Source organism: Trichomonas vaginalis, chromosome IV, assembly GCF_026262505.1.
Source record: "Trichomonas vaginalis G3 chromosome IV, whole genome shotgun sequence".
Lineage (NCBI taxonomy): Eukaryota > Parabasalia > Trichomonadida > Trichomonadidae > Trichomonas > Trichomonas vaginalis.
In genome coordinates this window covers 1986783-2010495 of record NC_067206.1, presented here as the reverse complement: position 1 = coordinate 2010495, position 23713 = coordinate 1986783, and the positions used below count along the sequence as shown (strand labels likewise).

General features: G+C 34.0%; 11 protein-coding genes and 1 pseudogene across 12 annotated transcripts, besides 1 other annotated feature; 8 read left to right on the top strand and 4 right to left on the bottom strand.

Moving 5' to 3' along the window:
• Positions 1–9188: part of a mobile genetic element that runs on past the window's edge.
• On the top strand, positions 134–1033 carry TVAGG3_0012180 (uncharacterized protein; the record flags this gene model as incomplete). The annotated part of the gene is made up of 1 exon (XM_051219933.1): positions 134–1033. The coding sequence occupies one exon, from the start codon at positions 134–136 to the stop codon at positions 1031–1033; it is 900 nt and encodes a 299-aa protein (XP_051104919.1).
• Positions 1118–1789, top strand: TVAGG3_0012170 (uncharacterized protein; the record flags this gene model as incomplete). Its single annotated transcript, XM_001326397.1, has 1 exon — positions 1118–1789. One exon carries the CDS (start codon positions 1118–1120, stop codon positions 1787–1789), a length of 672 nt encoding a protein of 223 aa, XP_001326432.1.
• Positions 3018–3936, top strand: TVAGG3_0012160 (annotated as a pseudogene). The gene has a single exon. A coding segment is annotated over exon 1 (919 nt).
• Positions 4725–5114, top strand: TVAGG3_0012150 (keratin-associated protein family; the record flags this gene model as incomplete). The annotated part of the gene is made up of 1 exon (XM_051219932.1): positions 4725–5114. One exon carries the CDS (start codon positions 4725–4727, stop codon positions 5112–5114), a length of 390 nt encoding a protein of 129 aa, XP_051104918.1.
• Positions 5517–6437, bottom strand: TVAGG3_0012140 (uncharacterized protein; the record flags this gene model as incomplete). The annotated part of the gene is made up of 1 exon (XM_051219931.1): positions 5517–6437. One exon carries the CDS (start codon positions 6435–6437, stop codon positions 5517–5519), a length of 921 nt encoding a protein of 306 aa, XP_051104917.1.
• On the bottom strand, positions 6821–7720 carry TVAGG3_0012130 (uncharacterized protein; the record flags this gene model as incomplete). Its single annotated transcript, XM_051219930.1, has 1 exon — positions 6821–7720. The coding sequence occupies one exon, from the start codon at positions 7718–7720 to the stop codon at positions 6821–6823; it is 900 nt and encodes a 299-aa protein (XP_051104916.1).
• Positions 7761–8588, bottom strand: TVAGG3_0012120 (uncharacterized protein; the record flags this gene model as incomplete). Its single annotated transcript, XM_001326395.1, has 1 exon — positions 7761–8588. One exon carries the CDS (start codon positions 8586–8588, stop codon positions 7761–7763), a length of 828 nt encoding a protein of 275 aa, XP_001326430.1.
• Positions 9189–10322: 1134 nt separating the features above from the next.
• TVAGG3_0012100 (uncharacterized protein) lies at positions 10323–10538 on the top strand (the record flags this gene model as incomplete). The annotated part of the gene is made up of 1 exon (XM_001326394.1): positions 10323–10538. The coding sequence occupies one exon, from the start codon at positions 10323–10325 to the stop codon at positions 10536–10538; it is 216 nt and encodes a 71-aa protein (XP_001326429.1).
• Positions 10539–10556: 18 nt separating this feature from the next.
• Positions 10557–10793, bottom strand: TVAGG3_0012090 (N-acetylmuramoyl-l-alanine amidase family; the record flags this gene model as incomplete). Its single annotated transcript, XM_051219929.1, has 1 exon — positions 10557–10793. The coding sequence occupies one exon, from the start codon at positions 10791–10793 to the stop codon at positions 10557–10559; it is 237 nt and encodes a 78-aa protein (XP_051104915.1).
• Positions 10794–13237: 2444 nt separating this feature from the next.
• Positions 13238–20363, top strand: TVAGG3_0012080 (ubiquitinyl hydrolase protein; the record flags this gene model as incomplete). Its single annotated transcript, XM_001326393.1, has 1 exon — positions 13238–20086. One exon carries the CDS (start codon positions 13238–13240, stop codon positions 20084–20086), a length of 6849 nt encoding a protein of 2282 aa, XP_001326428.1.
• Positions 20364–20832: 469 nt separating this feature from the next.
• TVAGG3_0012070 (pre-mRNA splicing factor family) lies at positions 20833–22862 on the top strand (the record flags this gene model as incomplete). Its single annotated transcript, XM_001326392.1, has 1 exon — positions 20917–22860. The coding sequence occupies one exon, from the start codon at positions 20917–20919 to the stop codon at positions 22858–22860; it is 1944 nt and encodes a 647-aa protein (XP_001326427.1).
• Positions 22863–23197: 335 nt separating this feature from the next.
• TVAGG3_0012060 (uncharacterized protein) lies at positions 23198–23713 on the top strand (the record flags this gene model as incomplete). Its single annotated transcript, XM_001326391.1, has 1 exon — positions 23198–23548. One exon carries the CDS (start codon positions 23198–23200, stop codon positions 23546–23548), a length of 351 nt encoding a protein of 116 aa, XP_001326426.1.

Genomic DNA, 23713 nt, shown 5'->3' with positions numbered 1-23713 from the left:
AGCATTAATGAACTTTACACACAATATCAGCAATTAGGTGAACATGGAAAAATAATAGTTGATTTAAATAAAGGAAGTGTTAAATTTGATTAACTTTTTATAATTAATTTTTATTTTTTATTTATAATTAAACATGACAGAAATAGCAAATCTTCTACAGGTTCCATTAAAACAAGGGACAAACAAAAAGGGTGCATATAATAGAACTATGAAAGTTCCAGACGGAATGAAAGAATTAGTCCACATTGTTGCCGGTCTTCAAAAGGATGTTAAACAAATGAGAAACGTTTTAACATTACCAGAAGCTCAAGCATATGCCAAACGTCATGGACCAAATTGGGAAGCACATGAAGCAGACATTACGGGTCCAAATGGAAAACCTGATGGTATAAATGAAGTTTTCGTTACTGATGGTCAAGGTAATATTAAAGTCATAAATGGTTACAAATTAACTATAACTGATTATCCTAAACGTAAAGCATATAATGAACGTTATCCTATGCAATTTGATGAAAATGGAAAAGCTGTTAAACAATACATTGGAGAAGGTGAAAATGGTCCAATTAATTCATACCGTTATAATCCATATTCTTATTTCAATGAAGAATTAAATGCTGTTGAAGAGGGACCGGATGGATTACCACGATATGTTAATCAGTTTGATGGTCAATATGCAAATATTAGACCTGAAATTCCAGCTAAGAAATTCTTTAAAGTTGCTTTATTCGATCCAGTGTTCAATGAACAGAAAGAAGCAATGAAAGCAGAATTTAAACCAATTCAAGTGGCAAGAATTTCTTCATCTTCACTTTCAGAAGCGTTCAAGGAATTGATAAAGAAACCACTTTATTCTCAACAAGGTTATAACTTTGATTTAATTAAAGAAAGTGATAGACGTAAATTAGAAAAATCAGATGGTTTTAAGAATGCATGTAATGAAATGATTAAAGATATTGTAAATGATAAAATAAGACTGGAAGAAACTCAAAGCAATATCAATAACATAATTGGTGCAGTTACAAAGAAAGTATAAGCAAACAATGATGAACCTTGGGATATTACCGTAACAACTAAATAAAACTTTAAATATATTTTTCTTTTTTTTATTCAATTATAAATGAGAAGACGTTTCACAAGTCAAAAGAACACAAACGCAAAAGCAGAGATTACGGTTGGTTATAACGTAAATGATGATAAATCACGAATTATTCAAAATGTTAAAGTTAATGTTAGCCCTGAATTAACAAGGTCAGCAACTCAACCAAATTTATTAACTCGTGACTTACCGAAGAATGAGGAGAATGAAGAAAACCATGAGAATGGAGACCCAATCATTTTATCTGAACCCGGTAAAGAACCTGTTGAAATTCCCACTTATCCAACATACCCCCCACCTCTTTCATCAAACATCGAGAACCCATATAAAATAGACATTAATTCTGAATTAATGAAAATTTACCGTGATATAATAATTAATAATTATGATTCAATAATAAATTTAATTGATCAATCCGGTTTAATTATTTTACCTTATGAATCATTAATTCACATTATCGCCATTCTTTGTGATGTTCAAGATTCAGACGTTAAGATTCAATTTTTCATAGATGATGAGGTTTCATGCTGCGGAACAGTTGCAAAAATAAATCCTATAAAGGATATTAGCACAATTAAGATATCAAAGAACGGAACAACAACTGAACTTCATTTAACATATAATGATATTTATAATAAAATAGTTGATGAATATAAAATATCACTTGAAAAATTCTTTGTTAAGGCTATTTAATATTCAAGCATTAACATTATCGAATAATAATCCTTTGAATCATAATCAATAATAATTGACCTTTCACCAGTTTCTATCGTTTGTTTTATTTCTTTTTGTTCCCCACTATCTGGATCGGTCATTGTAATTGTTTTTGTTATAGTATCAGCTTTATCTTTAACTTCAATCTTTTTTCCATCGGGATATTTAAACCAAAATTCCAAAAATTCGATATTGTCAATCTGTTCATATTTTAATCTATCAATTACATTTTTAATACCATCTGAAAATCTTATGAAATGGTCATTATATGGGTTTGATTGAACTAAATTTGAATGAAGTGAAATATAACCTGTTGATGAATATGACATTGACTCATATTTTCTGAAAACACTAAAATTTATAACATGAATGAATTTCTTATTCGTTGAATTTATGAATTCTTGAGGTAATCTTATTCTAGTTTTATTTATCACTGGAAAATAACGCTTTACCATATTTTTAATCGTAATAAAAATGTCAATTATCAATATTATTTCGAATAATAACTGTGAATTAAATTTAACAGTTAGCGGAATTTATAATGTTACTCTCGTTTCTGTGAGTGGTAAATTTAATCCCATTCTTTTAGACCCTTCAGATTATATATCATTTATTAAAGATGACCTTGAAAAAACGTATGATATGTATATAAATAATGTGATAACGAAATGGGATATTAACATGATTTTAAGTTATTTAAATGAATCATTTATCGTATGGTATGAAGAAAATTTTAAATCAAAACCGATAAACTTTTTGAACTTGATGAAATAAATAACCTTATTAAATTTCCGCTGAAAATTAAATTTTGTACTCCTCATCTTCGTTCATTGTTGGGGATATTAAATTTTGAAAAAGATGTTGGGGATGTTTTGTATTCTGACACTGGTTCCAATTTCATTTTAATCAAATGTGATAAAGTTAATACCCCAATGAGATTTTCACATCAAACATTAGACCCTAACTCTTACCCATCAATACAAAACATTTTATCCATCAACTTAAACACATTTTCTTTATCATATCCGTTTCAATTATCTGGGAATTCATTTATTCTTCATTCAAAAGATTTATCAAATATTAAATTTAGAATAACTGACCTATTTGATTGTGATTTAGAATTCATGAATGAAATATTATGGCAATTTCAAATAGAAAAAATAGTGATGAGATAACAGATTAAATATTTATTTTTAAATCATAATAAATGATTAAACAACAGCAACCACAACAACTTAAGGCACAAAGCACCCAGGTCCTCAGACCATTACATACGCCATATATGCATATAATTCAAAGACGGCAGAACAAACGCAAAGGTTGAAATATGGAGATTTGGAGATAGTATTGAAAAATGACCATTTCGAATTCGTTTGCAAAGGTGGTGCAGTGATATCAAATATAAAAGAAATTTTATTTATGAATTCAAAAATTAAAGGTATAACGGATGATATAACATCAATTCCACCAGAAGAACAGAGATATTACGCATTAAATGCATTTCCTAAAGTTTTGAAGATTGGAAGATTTAATTTAAATGAGGAATTCATAAAAGGTTTCCTAAATGACATAATGAAGAAAGCAGATAAGGAATGTTGCTGCTGCGTTAGAGAAGAAAGCGGATAAGGAATATGTTAACGAAAAAGATAATGAAATTAAAGAAAGTGTTGAATGGTATCATGAATGGACATCAAAGATTTTAAAAACTAAAGCCGATACAGGATGGGTTTCAGGATGTTTAGACCTTAAAGCGGATAAGGAATATGTTGACGCTGAATTAAAGACTAAGTTAGAGAAGAAAGCAGATAAGGAATGTGTTGCTGCTGCGTTAGAGAAGAAAGCGGATAAGGAATATGTTGACGCTGAATTAAAACAATCAGAGGTCTATTTTACTCCTCCATTTTTAAATTTTATGAAATCATCAGATAAAACCTTTGATATAGATTCTTTTGAATGGATATGTTTCGATGGAGTGACCATGTATTTATTTTATACAGATGGAGTGCTTTATTATTTTAAAACAAATGATTTTAAAAACTATGAATCATTTACTCCATCTGTTTTGAATCCTGATACACGAAAGCCAATCATTAATCCAATAATTTTATATGTTGAATATAATAACGGTAAATTTATGGGAATGATAACGGTTGAAGATGATTTTTGCCCTTGTTATTCATTCGATTGTATCCAATGGTTCAAATGTAATTTAAATCAAGATGCTAAATTTAAATATCCAAATAATCCTATTAGATGTGTTAATAATAAATGGGTACTAATTTATGAAGTCAATCAAATTTTCATTAGTGAGGATGGGATAAATTATTATATGTTTAGTATGATGTCATCAGATTTGAAAATTGATTATACAAGTAAGTGGTATTACATTAACAACATGTATTTTATCCTACAAAATGATAAAATTTATAGATCATCTTCAATATCACAAGGTCAATTTGAACAAATTTTTCAAGCTGATGGAGACATTGAAGCTTTATGTTATGGATCAAATGTTTATGTTCTCGTTTCAGGTGAAATGGTCTATTCATATCCTGTAAGTTATAACAGACATATTTATTTATCACAGGATTTATCAAATTGGGAATTGGTTTATTCATTCACTCCAAAATTTACTCAAAATTATAGATTTACAAATTTTTTTATATTGATGGTATTTATTGCTTTAGGATGTGGTGATTTAGTAAATATCAGTAGTGATGGAAGAAACTGGTCTGAAATCACAAAATTTCAAGATGTTAGAAAAGCAATTTTCAAAAATAATACGTTAATATTGATAACAAGACCAGTTTTAAATACTCACCCAAATTCAATATTATATAATAAATTCAATATTCATAATGGATTAAATACAATTCTTGAGATGATTTACCCCATTGGTTCTATTTATACGTCAATGAACTCAACAAATCCTTCAAAAGTTTTAGGTTTTGGTGCGTGGGAACAGATTGTAGATAAATTCTTCTATTGTGCGAACTCTTCAAAGGAAACCGGTGGTTCAAAGAAAATTACTGAAGCAAACCTTCCACCGCACACTCATACAGGAACTACAAACACATCAGGTAATCATACACATTCAATAAGAGACCATCCATTATACAACTCAGAATATTATGCTGGCAATGACGTTTTATCTCCAGATTATAACCATTCAGCAAAAAAGACTTTTCGACCAACTGAACCAGGAGGAAATCATTCACATACTTTCACAACAAATCCAACAGGCTTGGGTAAAGATTATATGCCTCCATTTATGACTGTATTCGCATGGTACCGCATTTATTGAATGTGCTTGAGCCTACTTTGCAGGCTTACCGCGTTCATTGAATGAACTAAATATATTTTATGTTTGTAATTAATTAGGTAATGAAGTAATGAATGAACTGCAGAAATAAATGTTTACGTTAATGTTTACAGGTTATTCAATAATGAATTATTTTTGAAGAACTGAAGGTGCTACCATGTTACCATGTGCTACCAGGTCATTTAACTTCTCTGAAAAAGTGTGACAACATGACATTTAGACAACAACACAGGAGGAAGGTAGTTATGAATTATTTTTGAAGAACTGAAGGTGCTACCATGTTACCATGTGCTACCAGGTCATTTAACTTCTCTGAAAAAGTGTGACAACATGACATTTAGACAACAACACAGGAGGAAGGCAAAAATAAATTCCAATCATACTTTATAAAGCTTCATTTACAGGTATTTCATCGTCAGTAAATGAATCATCATTATCGTTTGGTTCAACCTGTTTATATAATCCTTTCATTTCTTCTTTCAAAACATAACACCATGTTTGTTTACCGTCTATTCTTCTATGTTTCCTATCACATTTATCCTTAATACTCATTTGGAAATTCTTGTCTTTCATGTCTGATGGTTTGCAGAATAGAGCATTTTCACACGTCATACCTGCACACAATTCATCATAATGTGTATTTATCCATACATCTAAAGGATTTGTTGATAACTCAATTAAATCTTGTTTGGCTTCAGTCATCGGAATGATTCGTACATTAAATGATGAAAGGTCATATTGCATAAAATACGTCAGTAAATTATCATAAAATTCCTTAGTGCATGAATCCATTAAATTCTTGAAGTAATCAAATTGACCCTTGAATTTACCATTAACCCTTAAAACTACGTATCTTCTGTCTCCAACTTCAATTTTGACAGGGTAGACGTTGTTAGTTACGAAAATGAAGTTTGCAACGTTCTGAGCAGTTCTTCTGGGTTGATTCTTTTCATTAATTCTAATTTGATTATCCGTAATAATTGATTTCAAAGCGTTGAAGTTTGCGAGTCTATCTTCACCAACATTCTTGAGTTCATTAAGTACAAGAAACATTTTATTTTCAACAACCGAATTGAAATTACCCGTTAGCTCACTTATTTCAGTAATGTTTTTACATGAATAACCAGCGAGAAGTTCAGAAATAATGTCTGTAAATCTGTTTTTACCTGTTCCCTGAAGTCCTTTCAAAATAATTGCTGTTTCATTCTTGATTCCAGGATGTTGAATCATTGATGCAATCCAGCCGAGAAGGTATTTATACATTTCATCGTTATTATCACAAATGGCTTCTTTAATGAAATCCATAAACATCTCAATTTTTGAGTAATCAGGCTTTTCAAGAATGTTGTATTTATAACCCTGAAACGTTGAGAAAACATCTGGAGAATCAGATTTAAAGCAAGAATTTCAACAGGTTCTTTACCAGGTTCAGATAAAATGATTGGGTCTCCATTCTCATGGTTTTCTTCATTCTCCTCATTCTTCGGTAAGTCACGAGTTAATAAATTTGGTTGAGTTGCTGACCTTGTTAATTCAGGGCTAACATTAACTTTAACATTTTGAATAATTCGTGATTTATCATCATTTACGTTATAACCAACCGTAATCTCTGCTTTTGCGTTAGTGTTCTTTTGACTAGTGAAACGTCTTCTCATTTATAATCGAATAAAAAAAATATATTTAAACTTTTATTTTGCTGGAACTTTTGAATCTATTATTCCCTGTATTTGTTCATGAAGTTGATTTCTCAAATTTTCATCGAAATTAATAGACTTAATATATTCATTAATTGCATTCTTATAATCATTTGATTTCTCAAATTTTCTTTTATCTGATTCCTTAACTAAATCATAAGTTAAACCTCGTTGCTGATATAATGGTTTCTTAATTAAATCTTTGAATGCTTGAGATAAAGCACCTGATGCAATTCTTGCTACTATAATTGGTTGGAATTGCTGTTTAAGTTCATCTTTAACATTTGCGAAAACTGGATCGAATAAAGCAACTTTAAAGAATTTCTTAGCTGAAATTTCAGGTCTAATATTTGCATATTGACCATCAAACTGGTTAGAATATCGTGGTAATCCACCCGGTCCCTCTTCAATAGCATTTAATTCTTCATTGAAATAAGAATATGGATTATGACGGTATGAATTAATTGGACCATGTTCACCTTCTCCAATGTATTGTTTAACAGCTTTTCCATTTTCATCAAATTGTATAGGATAACGTTCATTATATGCTTTACGTTTAGGATAATCAGACATAGTTAATTTATAACCATTTATGACTTTAATATTACCTTGACCATCAGTAACGAAAACTTCATTTATACCATCAGGTTTTCCATTTGGACCCGTAATGTCTGCTTCGCGTGCTTCCCAATTTGGACCATGACGTTTGGCATATGCTTGAGCTTCTGGTAATGTTAAAACGTTTCTCATTTGTTTAACATCTTTTTGAAGACCAGCAACAATATGAACTAATTCTTTCATTCCATCAGGAACTTTCATAGTTCTATTATATGCACCCTTTTTGTTTGTCCCTTGTTTTAATGGAACCTGTAGAAGATTTGCTATTTCTGTCATGTTTAATTATAAATAAAAAATAAAAATTAATTATAAAAAGTTAATCAAATTTAACACTTCCTTTATTTAAATCAACTATTATTTTTCCATGTTCACCTAATTGCTGATATTGTGTGTAAAGTTCATTAATGCTCATTGGTAAATTCACTTGATAAAGCATAACGTTCAACTGTTGACGACTAAACCCACTGAAAATGAAAAGGGTTGATAGATTTGATTTAATGTTTGTGCTTAATGCTTTGAAATATTGAACAGCCATGAAGAATGAACACTGAATGTGTCGACATTGAGTTAATAACTGATTAAAATATGATTTCTCATTTGTTATTAGTTTTGATTTCACCGCATCATCTAGAAAAATGAGTGAATGCAAAAATTCTCTATCAAAATTTGAAATAGAAAGTGTTTCAAATAATTCATCCCGTTGTTTATCAATAATTTTATCCTCTAATCCTTGCTTCTTGATTGTATTATATAATTCTTTATACATTAAAAAGTTTTTTAAATAATCTTCTGCTTCTTCTTGTGATAAATAAATAATTGGAATTTTGATTAAATGCTTTAAAGATTCAAATGTATCATCTGAAGGTGAACCTGAACGGTTGATATAAATTAACACATGTGAATGGGGGGAAGTGTTAGCAATAATGATAATTTGTTTTAATATCGTTAATGTTTTACCCTTATTCTGTTTACCAATTGCTGCAGTGATTGAATTTAAGTAACATTCAGAATATGGAATTTTCATTAATTTTTCCTTAGATAGAGCATTTCTATTATCACTCAATGCTTCATTAATCATATCATCTACGTATGTATTATATACTCCTGCTAATTCTTCATAAGGGGTGGATGAATTTAAATCCATTTAATCAAAAATAAATTTATAATTTTAAACATTTCTATTCATCAATATTTCATCATATGAACTTCTATACTGTGGTGGTGTACCTGTTGGATGATATTTCAAACCTTCATCCGGTGTCCATGTCCAATATGTAGTCCTAGTAAACCAAACCTGAGGAGGATTTGTCACCTTTGAACAGTAAGTGTCATTTTCACCCTGAATGATTGGATAAGCTTTCACTTGTACTGTAACTTGTGAATTGAAAGTTTCTAATCCATCAAAGAATATACCCGCTCCATCACGTTGAACTGGAATAGTGCATAAGAATGAAGTTTGGTCTTTCCATGTTCTAGCTAATGGTGTGCCATTATCATCATTCAGTGGTCTAGTTAATGAGTCCTCGTATTCTTCCGTGCATTCATTCACTCCATCTAAATCAGAAGCTTGAAGCATACGTGTAAAGAATATGTCGCCCACTGTGGTCATCGCTTGATCGGGGAAGTTTCTGGAATCTATAGTGACCTGAAGACCTCGAAGCATTGGATTTTCTAAAACCGTTCTTTGCATTGCATTCTTCGGAAATGTTAACACAACATCTGTAACATTATGAAGAGCGTATGAGAAATCTGAGCTGATACCTTCAGGAGTGATGCAACCTCCATTTAGTGAACGAACGTCAATATGTTGAGCTGGAATCATGAATGGATCTTCCTTACTGAATAAACGTGGTATTGCTTTAACTGATTCTTCAATTAAACCGTATCCTGGTGTAATACATTTATCCTCTAAAACTTCCATCTTTGTGCATGAAATAATAACGTCATCAACTGTTGCGTCAGCAGATGTAACGGCTAAGCTTGTAATTAATTTGGCAGGAAGTCCGATTTGTTGGAATTTGCGATCATATTTATAAACATGATTCATAATCTTTTCATAATTTTCATCAGTTATCTTTTCATAAACGTAATTTTGTAAATCAGCAACTCTTAACGGGTCAACCTGACAAAATACTAAAGTATCCCTGAAAACATAATATTTAAGAATGATATCACCAAATGATTTAGGATAATCATCGAACGCCTGAAATGCTAACAAATCATTTACCGGAATAATCATATCAAAAGTGACATCAACTTCTTCATTTGCTTTCTTGAAAACTTCTGAAGGGTCAATATATTTACCACATACTGAGTTATCATATTTTTGAACATTATTATATAACGAATGAACAAACTTTTTAACTTTCCTTTCTGATTTTGGTTTATATGTTGCAAATGCGAAAGATTCACGGGCACAATCCATCTGAAGATAACCGGCATCACCTCTTTCGGTTTCTACTTCTAATTGTTTAAAGCTTTGATTTGATGATTTGTAACCAACGAATAAACGCATGCATTTAAAAGCGACATCACATGTGAAAGCTTTATTTGAAACTAGAGTTGCTTTAACTTTGCGTTTAATATATGTGTCACCTAATTGGTTCACATCATGAGCTGGATTTGTAATTCTTAAATGAGTTTGTTTATCATCAAAATATGGAGCATCAGAGTCATAGCATGAACTTTCAAGTTCTCTATAATATCTTCTACCGTCATTCTTTGCGAATATTTCATTTATCTTTTCGAATGAATGAAACACATTTCCATTAATCGGTTTAGTGTTTGGCACCAAATAGTTAGTCGTCATTTATTATTAAATAAAAAATCAAAATTAAAAGATGAAAATGAATTTTTAATTTTAATGAAATAATCAACTATGGCTGCAGGATTCTTTAAAAAATTATGGGATAAAGTAAAAAGAGGAGCGCATAAAGTTTGGGAAACAATGAAGAAAGGAGCAAATTGGATATTTAAGAATAAAGAAGCAATTAGTGACGTTGCTGAATCAATAACGCCAAAAGCTGCCCCAATAAGAGAAGTTTTAAATAAAGGAGAAAAAGTTTATCAAAGACTTCAACCGATACTAAGATAAAAATAATTTATTTTTCCACTATCTACCTCCTATTTTATTAAGTATTCCTTCAGCTATTCCACCAATTGCGTTACCTGCTTGTGCTCCCATCGCCGGATTACCTGCTTTAGTACCTAATACTCCACCTATGATAGTTCCTGCCGTTTTCGCTACTGGTGCCAAAAAGTTTGCAACGGGTTTAATAATATTTTTATGAACCCAACCTGCAGCTTTCTTAATTCCATCCCATAATTTTTTAAAGAATCCTGCCGCCATTTCTGATTTAATATTAATTAAAAAATATATTTCATCACTTATATTCTTATTTTTATTTAATGATAAATGAAACCGATTTTAAAAATAAATGAAACAGAGGAGGAAGAAATAAATGAAAGTGAAAATGTTCAACAAAAAATAAACGTTGTTAAACCAATTACTGAAATAAAAATTTTTTCATCTGTTGATGAATTTAATGACTATTATGCTAATAATAAAAAATTATTTGAAGAATTGACAACATGTAAATTGAATAAAATGTTTAAAGTTGATGGATTCAAAATTTCAAAAATAAAAGGGGTGATTAGTTTGAAATCTATTCCTCAATCAAGAATCACCTCATTAATGAAAATTAATGATTTAACAAAAAGAATAGAAGAGATTGAAGAAAGAATGAATCAAATAATTGATTTCATAAATTCAAATAATCATTAGTTTCTTAAAGTTCTATGTTGATTCTGAGACATGAATTTTTAAAGTTTATTTTTTTATTTTTTATTTCATTATGGTAGTGAATCTTTCATTCATGAAAATAATTATTTCTAATTTCTTTTACTCTCTCGTACATACTAGATTTAAAGAATTCAGAACTTTTACCATAATCTCCTAAATGTTTTCTTATCTTATTGGTTTTCCATTCATTATATGAAACTGAATAAACTTTATCTTTATCTTTACACCTTTCATCACTTCCAATATATTTATATCTCAGTTTTGATTTAGCATTTTCATATTCATTAGCGTTTAATAATTCACAGTCTTCCTTTTTAAATAAATGTTTAAGATATTCAGGATTAACAATTCTATAATATTGCTTCCCTTTAAATCTTTGAATATAAACAGGAACACCATCCTCTAAAATTCGATAATCTATTTTATCTGGTTTTACTTGTTGGGTCATTTATGTAAGAATAAAAAAATAAATATATTTTAAAATTAATATGTTAAAAAAATGATACAAAATCGCTCGATATTGTATGAATTCTTACGTTTACAAAAAAAGTCACATAACCCATCCTATCCTACTACTTTTGAATTTTGATAAGAAAAATCTATATTTCATCGTTTTATCATTTATCATTAAGAAAATATATTATACCTAAATCGAATATCTATTTCGAAAATTGAAAAAATTAGATTATGTTAGATCTTTAGATATAATCTGAATACCGCATGACACTATCATAATATGTCTTTTTATCCTAAATGAACGATCCACACTATCGTATGAAAATTTTATATTTCGGATAATTTGCAGTGAATATTTCTTACCATGATATCAATTCTATGACTTGAAGAAAAACGCATGATATCACTATTTGTTCAAAATTATGGTTTTGTCAATCTTAAGGTATTGATTGGATTGAAGAATGTATAATTTTTAAAAAATATTCTATAATCGAAACTACCGGGTCACGAAGAGACATACTGGCATGTTACCGAGAAATTACCTATGCATGTAAGGCAGACAATATAATGTAAATCCATAATATTAGCATTTTCGATGCATTTTACATCAATTATGGAGAATTTCATAATTTGGCATATTTATTTAAAATAAAATATAATTTTGCAATCATAACATACCTCGAATACCATACTATTGAAATATTTATGATCTCTACAATGTACCAAAAAATTCAATTATCATCAATATTGTATTGTGATCAATACGCACATTAATTCTTTTCTTCATATCACAATATAATTTCTATATAACAACCAATGGAATCAAACAATTTTGCTAATTCGAAATCATAATTCTAAACATTAATATAAAATTTACGTCTCCATATTCAAATATTATAAACTGGTTAAGATAGAAACATTTTCAAAGAAGAGATGGTTGGAAATTTGATTAAAATCATTTTCCTAGTCTTCAAATCAAAAGAGAATTCAAATTTTGATAGAAAACATTGAAAATTTTGTAGACAAGACCTAGATTATGAAAAGATTTTTTTTTGATACAATTAGTTGTGTGATATTGCAGAACAAGATAACTAATATAAATCCTTGTTAAAAGAAGAAATTTCCTTGTAAGATGTGCCATTTCGTATTGGAGCTAAACTCATCTAACATCTGCTATGGCACATCTTCTGTTCAAGAGTATTTGAAATTTCTAAAACAAAAGCAAACTTATTCCCTCCTTTCGTAATAATTTTCAACCAAAAATACAAGTTTATTGACTATCTCATAAAAAAATTCCTATTAACACTCCTGATCAGTATGTTCAAGGGGACAATTCAGCCAAAATCTTAGGTGCCAAAATAATTTTTTTGAGAGAATTGATAGTCTTATTTGTTTTTCTGAGTAGAACCGAATGAACATAAGAAATATAATATCAAATTAGATTTCATAATTTTTTTTCTCCAAAAAAAATCATGGTCGAAGTAAAAAGTGCCAGTGTCAACAAAATTACTTCTATTTTTTTTATAAAATTTTGGATGGAAAATCGAGTGCAAGAGGCCATTGAAAAAGCCTCTCAGCTCATAATAACACGAGATTACTCCTCGGCATCCAATATTCTATACACGGAGTTACTCAAAAAGGAGAATTCGCATCAAGATTCGGTCAAATTGATGCATTACTACATATTAACATATTTTTTTACATGTAAAGATATTCAGCGGTTCTATCAACAGTTTGTTGATTCAAATAAGAATCTTGAAGGCTTTACTTCTATAATGAATGATTTAGTCCAAGAAATTATTGCACAACTAAATGACTTTCATAAGAAAATACGATATAGATTAACAACTGATTTCTATCTACAAACAGGTGCTTGTGCTGCTTTTATTGAAAAACTTAATACAGACGAAAATATTGCTTTCGAGACTATTGATACTATGTTTTACATATATGAGCAAGGGAGTAACATAATAAAGCCCACCGATTATGCTGCATTCCATTCTGCTGCGTTTATTCGAATACAAAAACAAATTAACAAACTCGACGAAAAAACTATTCGCATTGTCAACGAGAAAAACATAAAGACAGAATTGTCAATCCTCAGGAAAAGCGCATCGAGATCATTTAGGAAAGAAATAGATAAATTTGAAACAAATATTTCACTTCGTTACATAAAATCCGAATATCTGAGCAAGCAATTTAGAGGATTGATGTATATATCAAATTTACATAAACTACACAAAGATTTAATTGAGAAAATACAACAAGACAACATAATAAATTTTTTAATTGCTCACATGCATCATAATCTTGTCGAACCATTCGCACATCTACTTTCCCGCCTTTGGTACTACGGCCACTACACCACAAACCAGCTAAACAGCTTCTGGGAGCTCACATTTCAGCAGCATCACTCTGAAATTGGGAATTTCTTCGCCCAGTGGCCAAGACTGTACGAATCGATACCACAAGACAGGATTGGAGAGTTCTGGCAGCTGATTACTAACACGAAGCAGTATCCTCCCGCTTCATACAGATTTTTGATCAGAATTTCCTACAATTGTCCGGAATTTGTGAGGAAATCGCTGCTGGAGACACTCTGGGAGACACGGGATTACAAGGTTGTCTACGCTTTCCTCCCGAAAACGAAAGCTGAGAAATATTCTTATTTTTACAAGGCGCTGGACATAAGGAGCATCAACGAACGCTTCTCCCTCCAGGTTCTCAACCATCTGTGGGAGAGCGGAATATCCAGCTACGACGAAATAGTGAATATAAGTTGGAATCCGGCAAATTACGATTTACTGCTCAGATTGTTGACAAATATCACGAAGAACACAAACTACTTCAGCCACCAACAGTTTGAGGCAACAAAGAAGATACTTGTCGATACAAATCCAACAACTTTGAAAAATTTCCTATCAGAAATCAGATTTCTGCTTTCGCAAGAGGCACAATCGAACCTCCTGACATGGGCATGCGATCACGGACTGAATTCTGATGTAGTTATCTGGATTTACAAAAATTTTCCAAGTTCAAACTCAGATTCTCTCTGGAAGTTGATTTTCGACCACAAAAGGAACGAAATATCATCATTTGTGGTTGACAATGCCTTGGAAATCGAGTCAAACGAGGCAATTATGTCAATAATCAACAAATGCTCGACCAAAGTAGGGAATATTGGGTCACTAGTCACTCTAGGCTACTTGATACGCAAGGTAGAGGACTCCATTGACTTCGAAACCCTCAACATCCGCAGAAATCTCTTCACTCCGCCAGAATCTTTGTTTATCGTCAACATCACAGGGGCGATAACCAAAACAGTGAAGATCTCTCCGAGCATAACAGTCGCCACATTCAAGAAATACTGCTCAAACCTAATAAACTCAGTGGATGCGATTGTTCTGTTCGAAAACATCGCTATCTCGCCCAACCACCAGTTCGCAAACGAGCAGAAGTTCGCTGTCTACCGGAAAACTACGACACCGGCCAGGCAGTGGCTCCACGACGAGCTCCCCTCTGTTATCATAAGGAGATCTTCAGTTTTCGGCCAGTTGTTCCAGCTGATGAACACCACGAACAGCGAGATAGCCGTGAACGCGCTCCAACTCCTCAATCTGATGGACACTTCGCAGTCGGATATTGAAAATTTCCAGAACTCCATAATTTGCGGAGATTTCTCTGGGCTGCTAGATATTACTCATCCCCTCTTGCTACAGTACAGATTACACCACTTGGCAAAGCTGATTTCGGAAAATAACAAAAATTTTGTCGATAATGCAGCTCTTCCAGCGACAAAATCACTTCTAAACATACTGTTGAATGAATCAGTAAGAAATGAACAGTACGTTGGAATGCTAATTCGCTGTATTTCGATGCTGATGAACTTTGAAAAAACAAAAGAGGTTTTTATCGAAATTGGAGCTGAGAGAGGCATCAACTCTCTATCTAACTGGATTTTGGATAACTTACGAAGCCACCAAATCCAGCAAATGTATCTTTCGATTTCATTATTCACTTTCTTTAACAAATTCGTATCAATAGACCCCACTCCTCTAACCAAGCTGAAAGACTTAGACGAACTGTTCAGTCTGGCGATGTTTGAATCGAATATGAGAGTTGCTTCTTTTTCCCACATCGCATTTTCGAAATTACCTCTTGAAAACCTTGAAAATCTTGTTGTCAAAAATATCAGCAAGTCAGCGCATAACTGTTCGCGCGAATTCTTCATTTTATTGAAGCAAATTGCTGATAATACTCAAAATCCGTCTAAATTGTTTTCTATTCTATTCAAGACTCTGAAGGACAACCTTCTCATTCCCAAGGACATCCACCTCAGAGAAGAGATCCCTGAAGATATTACCGGAGAATTATCAAAACCTCTAACAGATAAAGAGGAAACCGACCTCAAACTCTCTGTTAGAGACCTCACAGGCAACTTAGCCGACTCCCATTTCGTCAACGGAATCATTGATTCTTTATCAATTCTGCTTCCCAAGGTAGAAACAGACGAAGACGGGATATTGGAGCAATGTCTTGAGTTTCTTGTATCAAACATCCTACTAAATACCCGCAGATACATAGAGAAACCATACTTATTAACTCAACTAGTTCTAGATCTCACCAAAAGAACCCACAGCCACATCCTTCTCCAGTACCTGACCCAGTTCCTATCCATCTACAACACGGATTACGTTGCCAACAACAACTACAGCTACTTATGCGAAATGAACGGACCGCGCGGCATCATAAACCTCGGCTGCATCTGCTATCTCAACTCAGCCATGCAGATATTCTTCAGAATCAAGGACGCAAAAGAGGCAATCCTCGGCTACTGCTCCAACGACGAGTCAATCGACAAGGACGACTTCTCCCAGTTCCAGCTGTTCATCTGCCAGCTCTGCTACCTTCCGTGCGCAGCGGTGGATCCATCCATTTTCGTGAAGACTTGGAAAGGATTCGGGAAGAAGCTGATAAACACGATTGAGCAGCAAGATTCCAGCGAATTCCTCCAGTCTCTGCTTGACAAAATTGACGAGAAAGTTCAGAAGAAGGAGAACACATCGCAGTCAGTCAGAGGAACAATTCTCCACGTGATGAAAGGCATTGGAAACAAGTTCCAGAGTGAGTCGAGGGACGAATTCACTCTGTTAACACTCGAAGTCAAGAACAACAAGAATTTTGAAGACGCATTTAAAACATTCCTCCAGCCTGACATAATACAGGGATACAACACAGAGACAGAGCTCGGAAACATCGACATAGAGAGATACCACTACCTCGAGAAAGCTCCAGACGTCCTCCTTGTCCAGTTGAAGCGATTCGAGTTCGATCTGATGACAGGAGATAGGAAGAAGCTGAACACGTACTTCGAGTTCCCCCTCGTCGCCGACTTCAGCCCAATCATGCAGTGCCCGCAGGACTCGAAGTACTCCCTCTGCGGCATCATAGTCCACAGCGGGTCCAGCGCCGGCGGACACTACTTCACTTACACGAGGGAGGGCGAGAGGTGGCTCTGCTTCAACGACTCCCACGTGCAGGAGATTCTGATGAAGCCGGAGGAGATGATAAAGACGATGTTCGGCGGAAACACGACACACGAGATCTACGACCCAGACTACAACTCTATGAAGACAGAGACATGCGAGAAAACAACGTCTGCTTACGTTTTATTCTACAAGAAAATCAACGAAAGTAACGAAGCAAAAACACAAAACGAGAGGGAGCCAATAGAGCTGATGCCGAAGAGAATGGTTAAATACTTCGTGGAGAGCGTAAGTCAGATGATAGTGCACGAGACAATGGCAAACAACGAAGTCGTGTCACTCATTACTTCGCTGACACAGATAGAGGAAAGTTCTGACTTCATCTTTGACTACTTCTTCAAAGTTACAAACTGCAGTGATGAGATCAGGAAGTCAATTGTTGCGAGCGCTTCCAAGCAGGAGTTCGCAAACTTCATCCTGAAGAAAGTCGACTTTCTCATCGATATTCTGCTCAAAAACAAAAACGAAGCGCTCAGACAGAGCACAATCGAACTTGCAAATACAGCAATGATGGCTGCAAATAAGGAAATATCAAAAAATTTCATTGATGTAATTCTATCAAAACTTGATACTTTTTATGATTATTGGCGAAATTTAGATGATATATTTGCTCCCATTCTTTTCTACGAGAAGCACATTGAGTTGTGCGACATTTCTAACTATTTATTGGATTTTGTTTTGAAAGTAGACGAAAAAATACCAAAAACAGAACTTTCCGAATTTGTCAGAACAGTGAAATTGTCACGTCTTTTTGAGTGCATCAACTACATCCTGGAGAAGACGAAGAGCTACTCTACATACCGCCAGAAGATCGTCAGCAAGAACCTCATGGACAGGTGGTTCACATCAGACCAGAACGCGTTCAACTTCTCAATGCTCGTCATGTCGCTGATAAAAGACAGCACGGAGATGAACAACGAGTACTTCTCGTACCTCAACAGCCAGAAGGACCAGATCCAGCCAAATGTCGTCGCCGCACACTTTGCAACTGCCTGCTCCTTCTCAGACAGCCTCCAGAAGAACAGGCTGCAGTGGTTCTACTCGTTCATCAGGTCGAAGAACTGGAACGCAAACTCTGTCGCTGTCTTCCTAAACGAAACTGCTGTCAGACTGTCTCACTCAACTGTGTGCAGCTTGGTATTCTCCCCAGAAATATGGCTGGAAAAGTGGCTGCTGAATAATGAACAAATAGTGAGGAACTCTTGCGAGAACTTGCTTTATTCACTTGTTCCAAAATGCCAAAGAATCAACAAAAATGTCAAAAATTTGCCTTCTGAAAAAATTCCAATTTCTGATATAGAAAAACTCGCTTTCTCCACACTGTTTGAGTCACTAAAGGCAATGTTCCCACAGATGCTAAACCAGAGTTTGCAGGGAAGCGGTTTCTTACTTTACAAAAAACCGTCTGACAGTTATATTTCCTGCATGACATTTTTTGACAGTTTATCATGGGTTGTTTATTACGGCAGCTTCCAGGACAGGGTGAAGAAAGAGTTCGGAGGATTGATCGCAAAGAGTGCCATAGTTTTGTCACAACTGAAATACAATCAAAATTGTGGAATTATTTCACTTTGTCACTTTTTATATTTATTTGAATTCAAATTTGATTCCAATTTGAGTCAAATCTTCATCAACTGTCTCTCCAACATGGTTCTCGAGTCTGAGTTCGTCAACTTCCTTTCTGCGGAGTTACTTCCCCTTTTGAGTAACAGCGACGAAACATCCTCTGCTTTGTTGGAGTCGAAACTCTTCAGACACTGCGTTTTCTACAGCCTCCAGACATCCGACCACTTCTACTCTGACGCTGCAATATCCGTGCAGCACGTCATCGAGTCTTTTCCACTGAATCTCTCTGAGAACGTCGCTGCAAAGATTTGGACAATGGAGAACGTAAAAGTCCTCTTTTCGTCTAAAATATTCGTCGAAATCTCAAGATACTTGGTGAATTTGGTGGATGATGGACTCGACGGTTTTATCAAGTCAAATATGCTTTATTTGGTCACTTCACATCTCAGTTTATTACTGTCTAAGAGTGACTGGCAGAGCAGCTTTTTGTACTCCGATCTTTTCTATCTGTTCACGAAGCGATTCATAGATCTAAGGAAGGGAAAAACAAGTTACTTCATTTTTAATAGACTGTCATTTTTTATTGAATTTTGCAAGACTTCACAAGACTTAGTCAAAACGCAGTTGAAGAGCTGCCTGGACGTCACGATCCCTCAAGACCTGAGCCTGCAGCTGATTGAGACAGTCAAGCTGATGATCACGTGCGATGCCTCAGTCATCGAGTACCTCCTCTCGCCATGTCTTTCTTGCATCTCGAACGGAGGGTGGAAGAGGCTGAACTTGGAGTCGAGCGTGAGAATTGCAAACCTGCTCTGCCAGGTGTCCAAGATGTCGCCTGCCTCTAACATCCAGGCGAAGGTCATCTCAACCATGGTAAATTGCAATTTCTACAACACGCAGTGCAGTTCAATAATTCTGAGAGGAAACGGAGGATTTTCAAACGAAAACTGCATAACTCTGTTCACTCTTTTTGACGGAATAATGAGGAGCGATGAGAACAGGTCTTCATTCGTCTGCGAGTTCTTGAATTTGATGTGCGAAGTCTCGAAATCTGTAAACAAAACAAGCACTTTGGATATTTGGGTTTCTGTTCTATTCAGCGATGTGAAACTTGGCGCAGTCTCTCCAAATTTGGTTGCAAAAGTAGTCAACGCAATGCTCAAGTTTGAGACTTTATCTCAGGCCAAAACTAAGAGAGAAATAACTGATGAGCAGTTACGGGAATTCCCTGAGAAAGTAGCCAAAGCTCTCAAATACTTGTCCCATTCTTAATATATATTTGTTATTTTATTATACGTTGTTTTATATATATATATATATGTTTATATATTTTCTTTGTATTTTATAAAAATAATACTTTTTCACATTGAGTTTATTAAACAAATGGTAGTTGTTTGCGTTTTTCATCCATGGAACATGCTTTTTGATTAACTCTATCATGATTCTTCATTCATGGTTAAAAAAAAATACACAAGATAAGAATCACAATTGCATTTTAAAATTGAGCCTTATGAAATGCAAACTTAGTCTTAAATATATAAATATTCTCCCTTTTTTAGACGAATGAATTTTTTTTTTCTTTGATGATTTTGGACCTTTCGGGAATAAATCGGGCGAATATTAAAAACAAAATGATTAATGAGGACCTAAATAATGCTCAATGACAAAAATAAGATCAGAATCTTATCTCATCAACGTATATTTTCCATTGCAACGGTTACATAGAATCCAGATGTTGTGCCTAACCAATCGAAAATTCCCAATTACTTCACAATATGATAACATTTTTTACTCTTATAATGAACGTCACATTTATTAGAACAAATGTATATTTAGAAGGATGATCATTTTTTTCTAAACATGAAATTCCTTTCAATTGAAAACCGATTTTTCTAATCCAAGTATGTGAAATCACTGACTATAAGATCTATTTAAAAATCATTGGCAAAAATTGCAAATATTTAAACGGTTTTTTGAAGTGAAAATAACCGCTTGTAAAGTTGTAGAAAAAAATTGAGGGCGAATTAACTAAATTGTCAAGATTTTCGCAAGGATCGTGGAGTGACGTGGTGGATGATGATACTTCAGCAGATTCTTATGCAATGAGGAAGCGTGCCGTTTCAGAATATGTTAACTTCAATTTTTCCGAGCTTCCAAAATTATGGATTCCTGCGATTCAACTTCCACCACGTTCTCTCTCTGATGCGAATGCTCTCAATAGAAATTCACCACTTCAACTTCCAAAACTCGCCAAAACGTGTGATGATTATGATCCACGTTATTTACCAGACTGGATGCAAGATATATTAGATCCAGGTGCTTACCCTAACATGAACACTTATGTATCAGCTGTTTGTTCTGATGATCCAGAAGGCGCCAAAAATGTTTTAAATGCATTTCTCCGTCAATCAACCGACAAAGCAGAAATCACGAAGATTATTCGTTCGGCATTTGACATCAACAAAAAGCAATCAAAATACAACGAGGCAATCGATGTTCTCACCTTTGGATCAACATTCGATCCAACAAACATCACATTCCCTCTAGAGGCTGCGAAATTACTCAATGACCTTGGTAACTTCGAGAAAGAGGACGAAGTTTTGCTAAATGCTCTGAATCAGACGGAATTTAACACAACAATTCTCTCAAAAATGCTCAAATCCCTTGAACGCCGTAATCTTTTGAAGAAGGCCCGAGCTGTTCTTGCCGTTGCCTACAAAAGAAACCAAGCAGCTCTTTTTGAAGGCGCGTTGTTCGAAATCCGCCACGGACCATCAGATTCAGCACTCTTTCTCGTAAACAAATGCGCGGAGACATCTATTGAATGGAAGGGCAACATATACCACGAGATAGTCGAGTACTGTTCCAGGAGAGGATTAAAAGACTCAGTTCTAAAATTCTCAGAAACAGGTTTTAAGGAAGTTCCTTCTTTGTTCGCTTTATGCGGATTCGCAATCAAATACCAATCCAATAAAAACGACGCGATAAACGTCTACGAAAATTCTTCAGAGACATCTCAGATGTCCAGACCAAGACTAGCTCCAATACTTGCTACAACACTGATGGCGCTTCAAGATCCGCAATCAGCCCATAACGTTTTCGCTCATGCGATCGCAATTTCCCCACCAGATCAGAAATCAAGACTTTTCTACGACGCGGCCGTTTTATCATTCATACACAGCGAAATGCAGTTCGTACAGCTTTTGCTGGCAAAAGGCCGCAATTTCTGCCAGAAAAAGTCACAACTTCCTTTCCATATATTCAGAGCGAAAATACAAGAGCTTTCCGGCTTCCAGAATGCAACAGCCGAAGCAAACAGAATTTTCAAGGAAGTTGTTCAGAATTATCCGGAAGATTGGCACTCCCACCTCGAATACATTCTGTTCTTATCCAGACACAAGCACATACCTGATGCAATTCGAGCTCTCAACAATGTCCTCTCTTCCATGCCAGACAACGGAAGGCTTTTAGCTCTGAGAATTCAATTGGAATCTCCTGAGAAGCAGGTGGAAGCATTTATCAATGCAATACATGCTGCTCCGAAATCAGGAGAAGTGTGGCTAGAAGGAGCAAGAATTTCTTTGAATCCTTTGAGTCCCTACTTCAATCTCAAAGATGCACGGCTGTTTTTGGATTTCGCACACGTGTTCACACCTCAGTACCTCGATATATTCGTCGAATACGCCCGCCTTGAGATGCTGGACCACGGATTGTACGGAAATTTCGCTCAGCTTCAGGATAAGTTCATAAATTCAGAAGGAAACCAAGGAACAGTGTTCTTCAGGTTTAGGAAAGTCGGAAAAGAGTTCTTTAAGGAAGAATTCGAAGAAATGATTAAAGGTGTAAGAGAAGACATAAAGAGGAACTACAAGGTGTACCAGCATGCAATAGCAAGGTCGGCGTTCGTTCCTCAGAGCTTGAAGGACGAACTCGAGAGAATGGAGAAAGATAAAGAGAACGCGCCATCGTTTGCGTTCGGAATCTCCAATTTCGGACAGAAGGGAAATGTAATGGATGTTCTAGGTACTTCCGTTGCGTTTCTTTGACGGATTTTTATTATATTTTATTTTTATTTGTATTTGTCATATTATTTATGTAACTGCATTGGTCGTAGTTAATAAATGATATATGTTTATTTCCATATTATATATATTTTTTTAATGCGGTGTAATCACATAGAGATACTATGGTAATTGCAATTCTTGCCAAGCAGAAGTGGTTCCAATTTTCTTCTGTTTTTATAAATTAATTTAAAATTATCATTGCAATGCAGATTTTTGTTTGAATTCTTTAAGATATAGATATGTTCATTCATTTTCTGATTTTAAATCATTGAAACTATCGAATCAAAGTAATCTTACGATAAAAAACGTGACATATTCAATGCTCACCATTTTATTGGGATTTGTTAGGGCTGGTGACACACCAGATCCATGCTCTGCATACAACAGCTCATGTCTTTTATGCATGCAGCATGATAATGAATGCTTTTACTGCTTCGGAGAAAAGAAAGAATTACATAAATGCGTCTCTCTCACATATGCAAACAGTACAACATGCACTCACAAAACAAAGGAGACAGATGCCGCATGTGTCCAATTATTAGGTGGCGATGCTGTTCCTGCAACTAGATATATCATCGGCTCTGTTATTTTGGCTATCGGAATTATCGTTGACCTTGTTGTTAGGTTCTGCTCATCATCGAAACCAAGAGATGAATATGCACATCTCTAATTACAAGTTTTTATTATTTTTTTTTTAGAAAGTCTAACTTTATTATTTATTTTCTATCATTAAATATATGTAAATACTTTATTTATAGGTTTACTATACTATTAATTCTTTCAGATATTTAGTTCTATGAATCAATAATTAAGTCGATATAAAGTGATTCGAAAC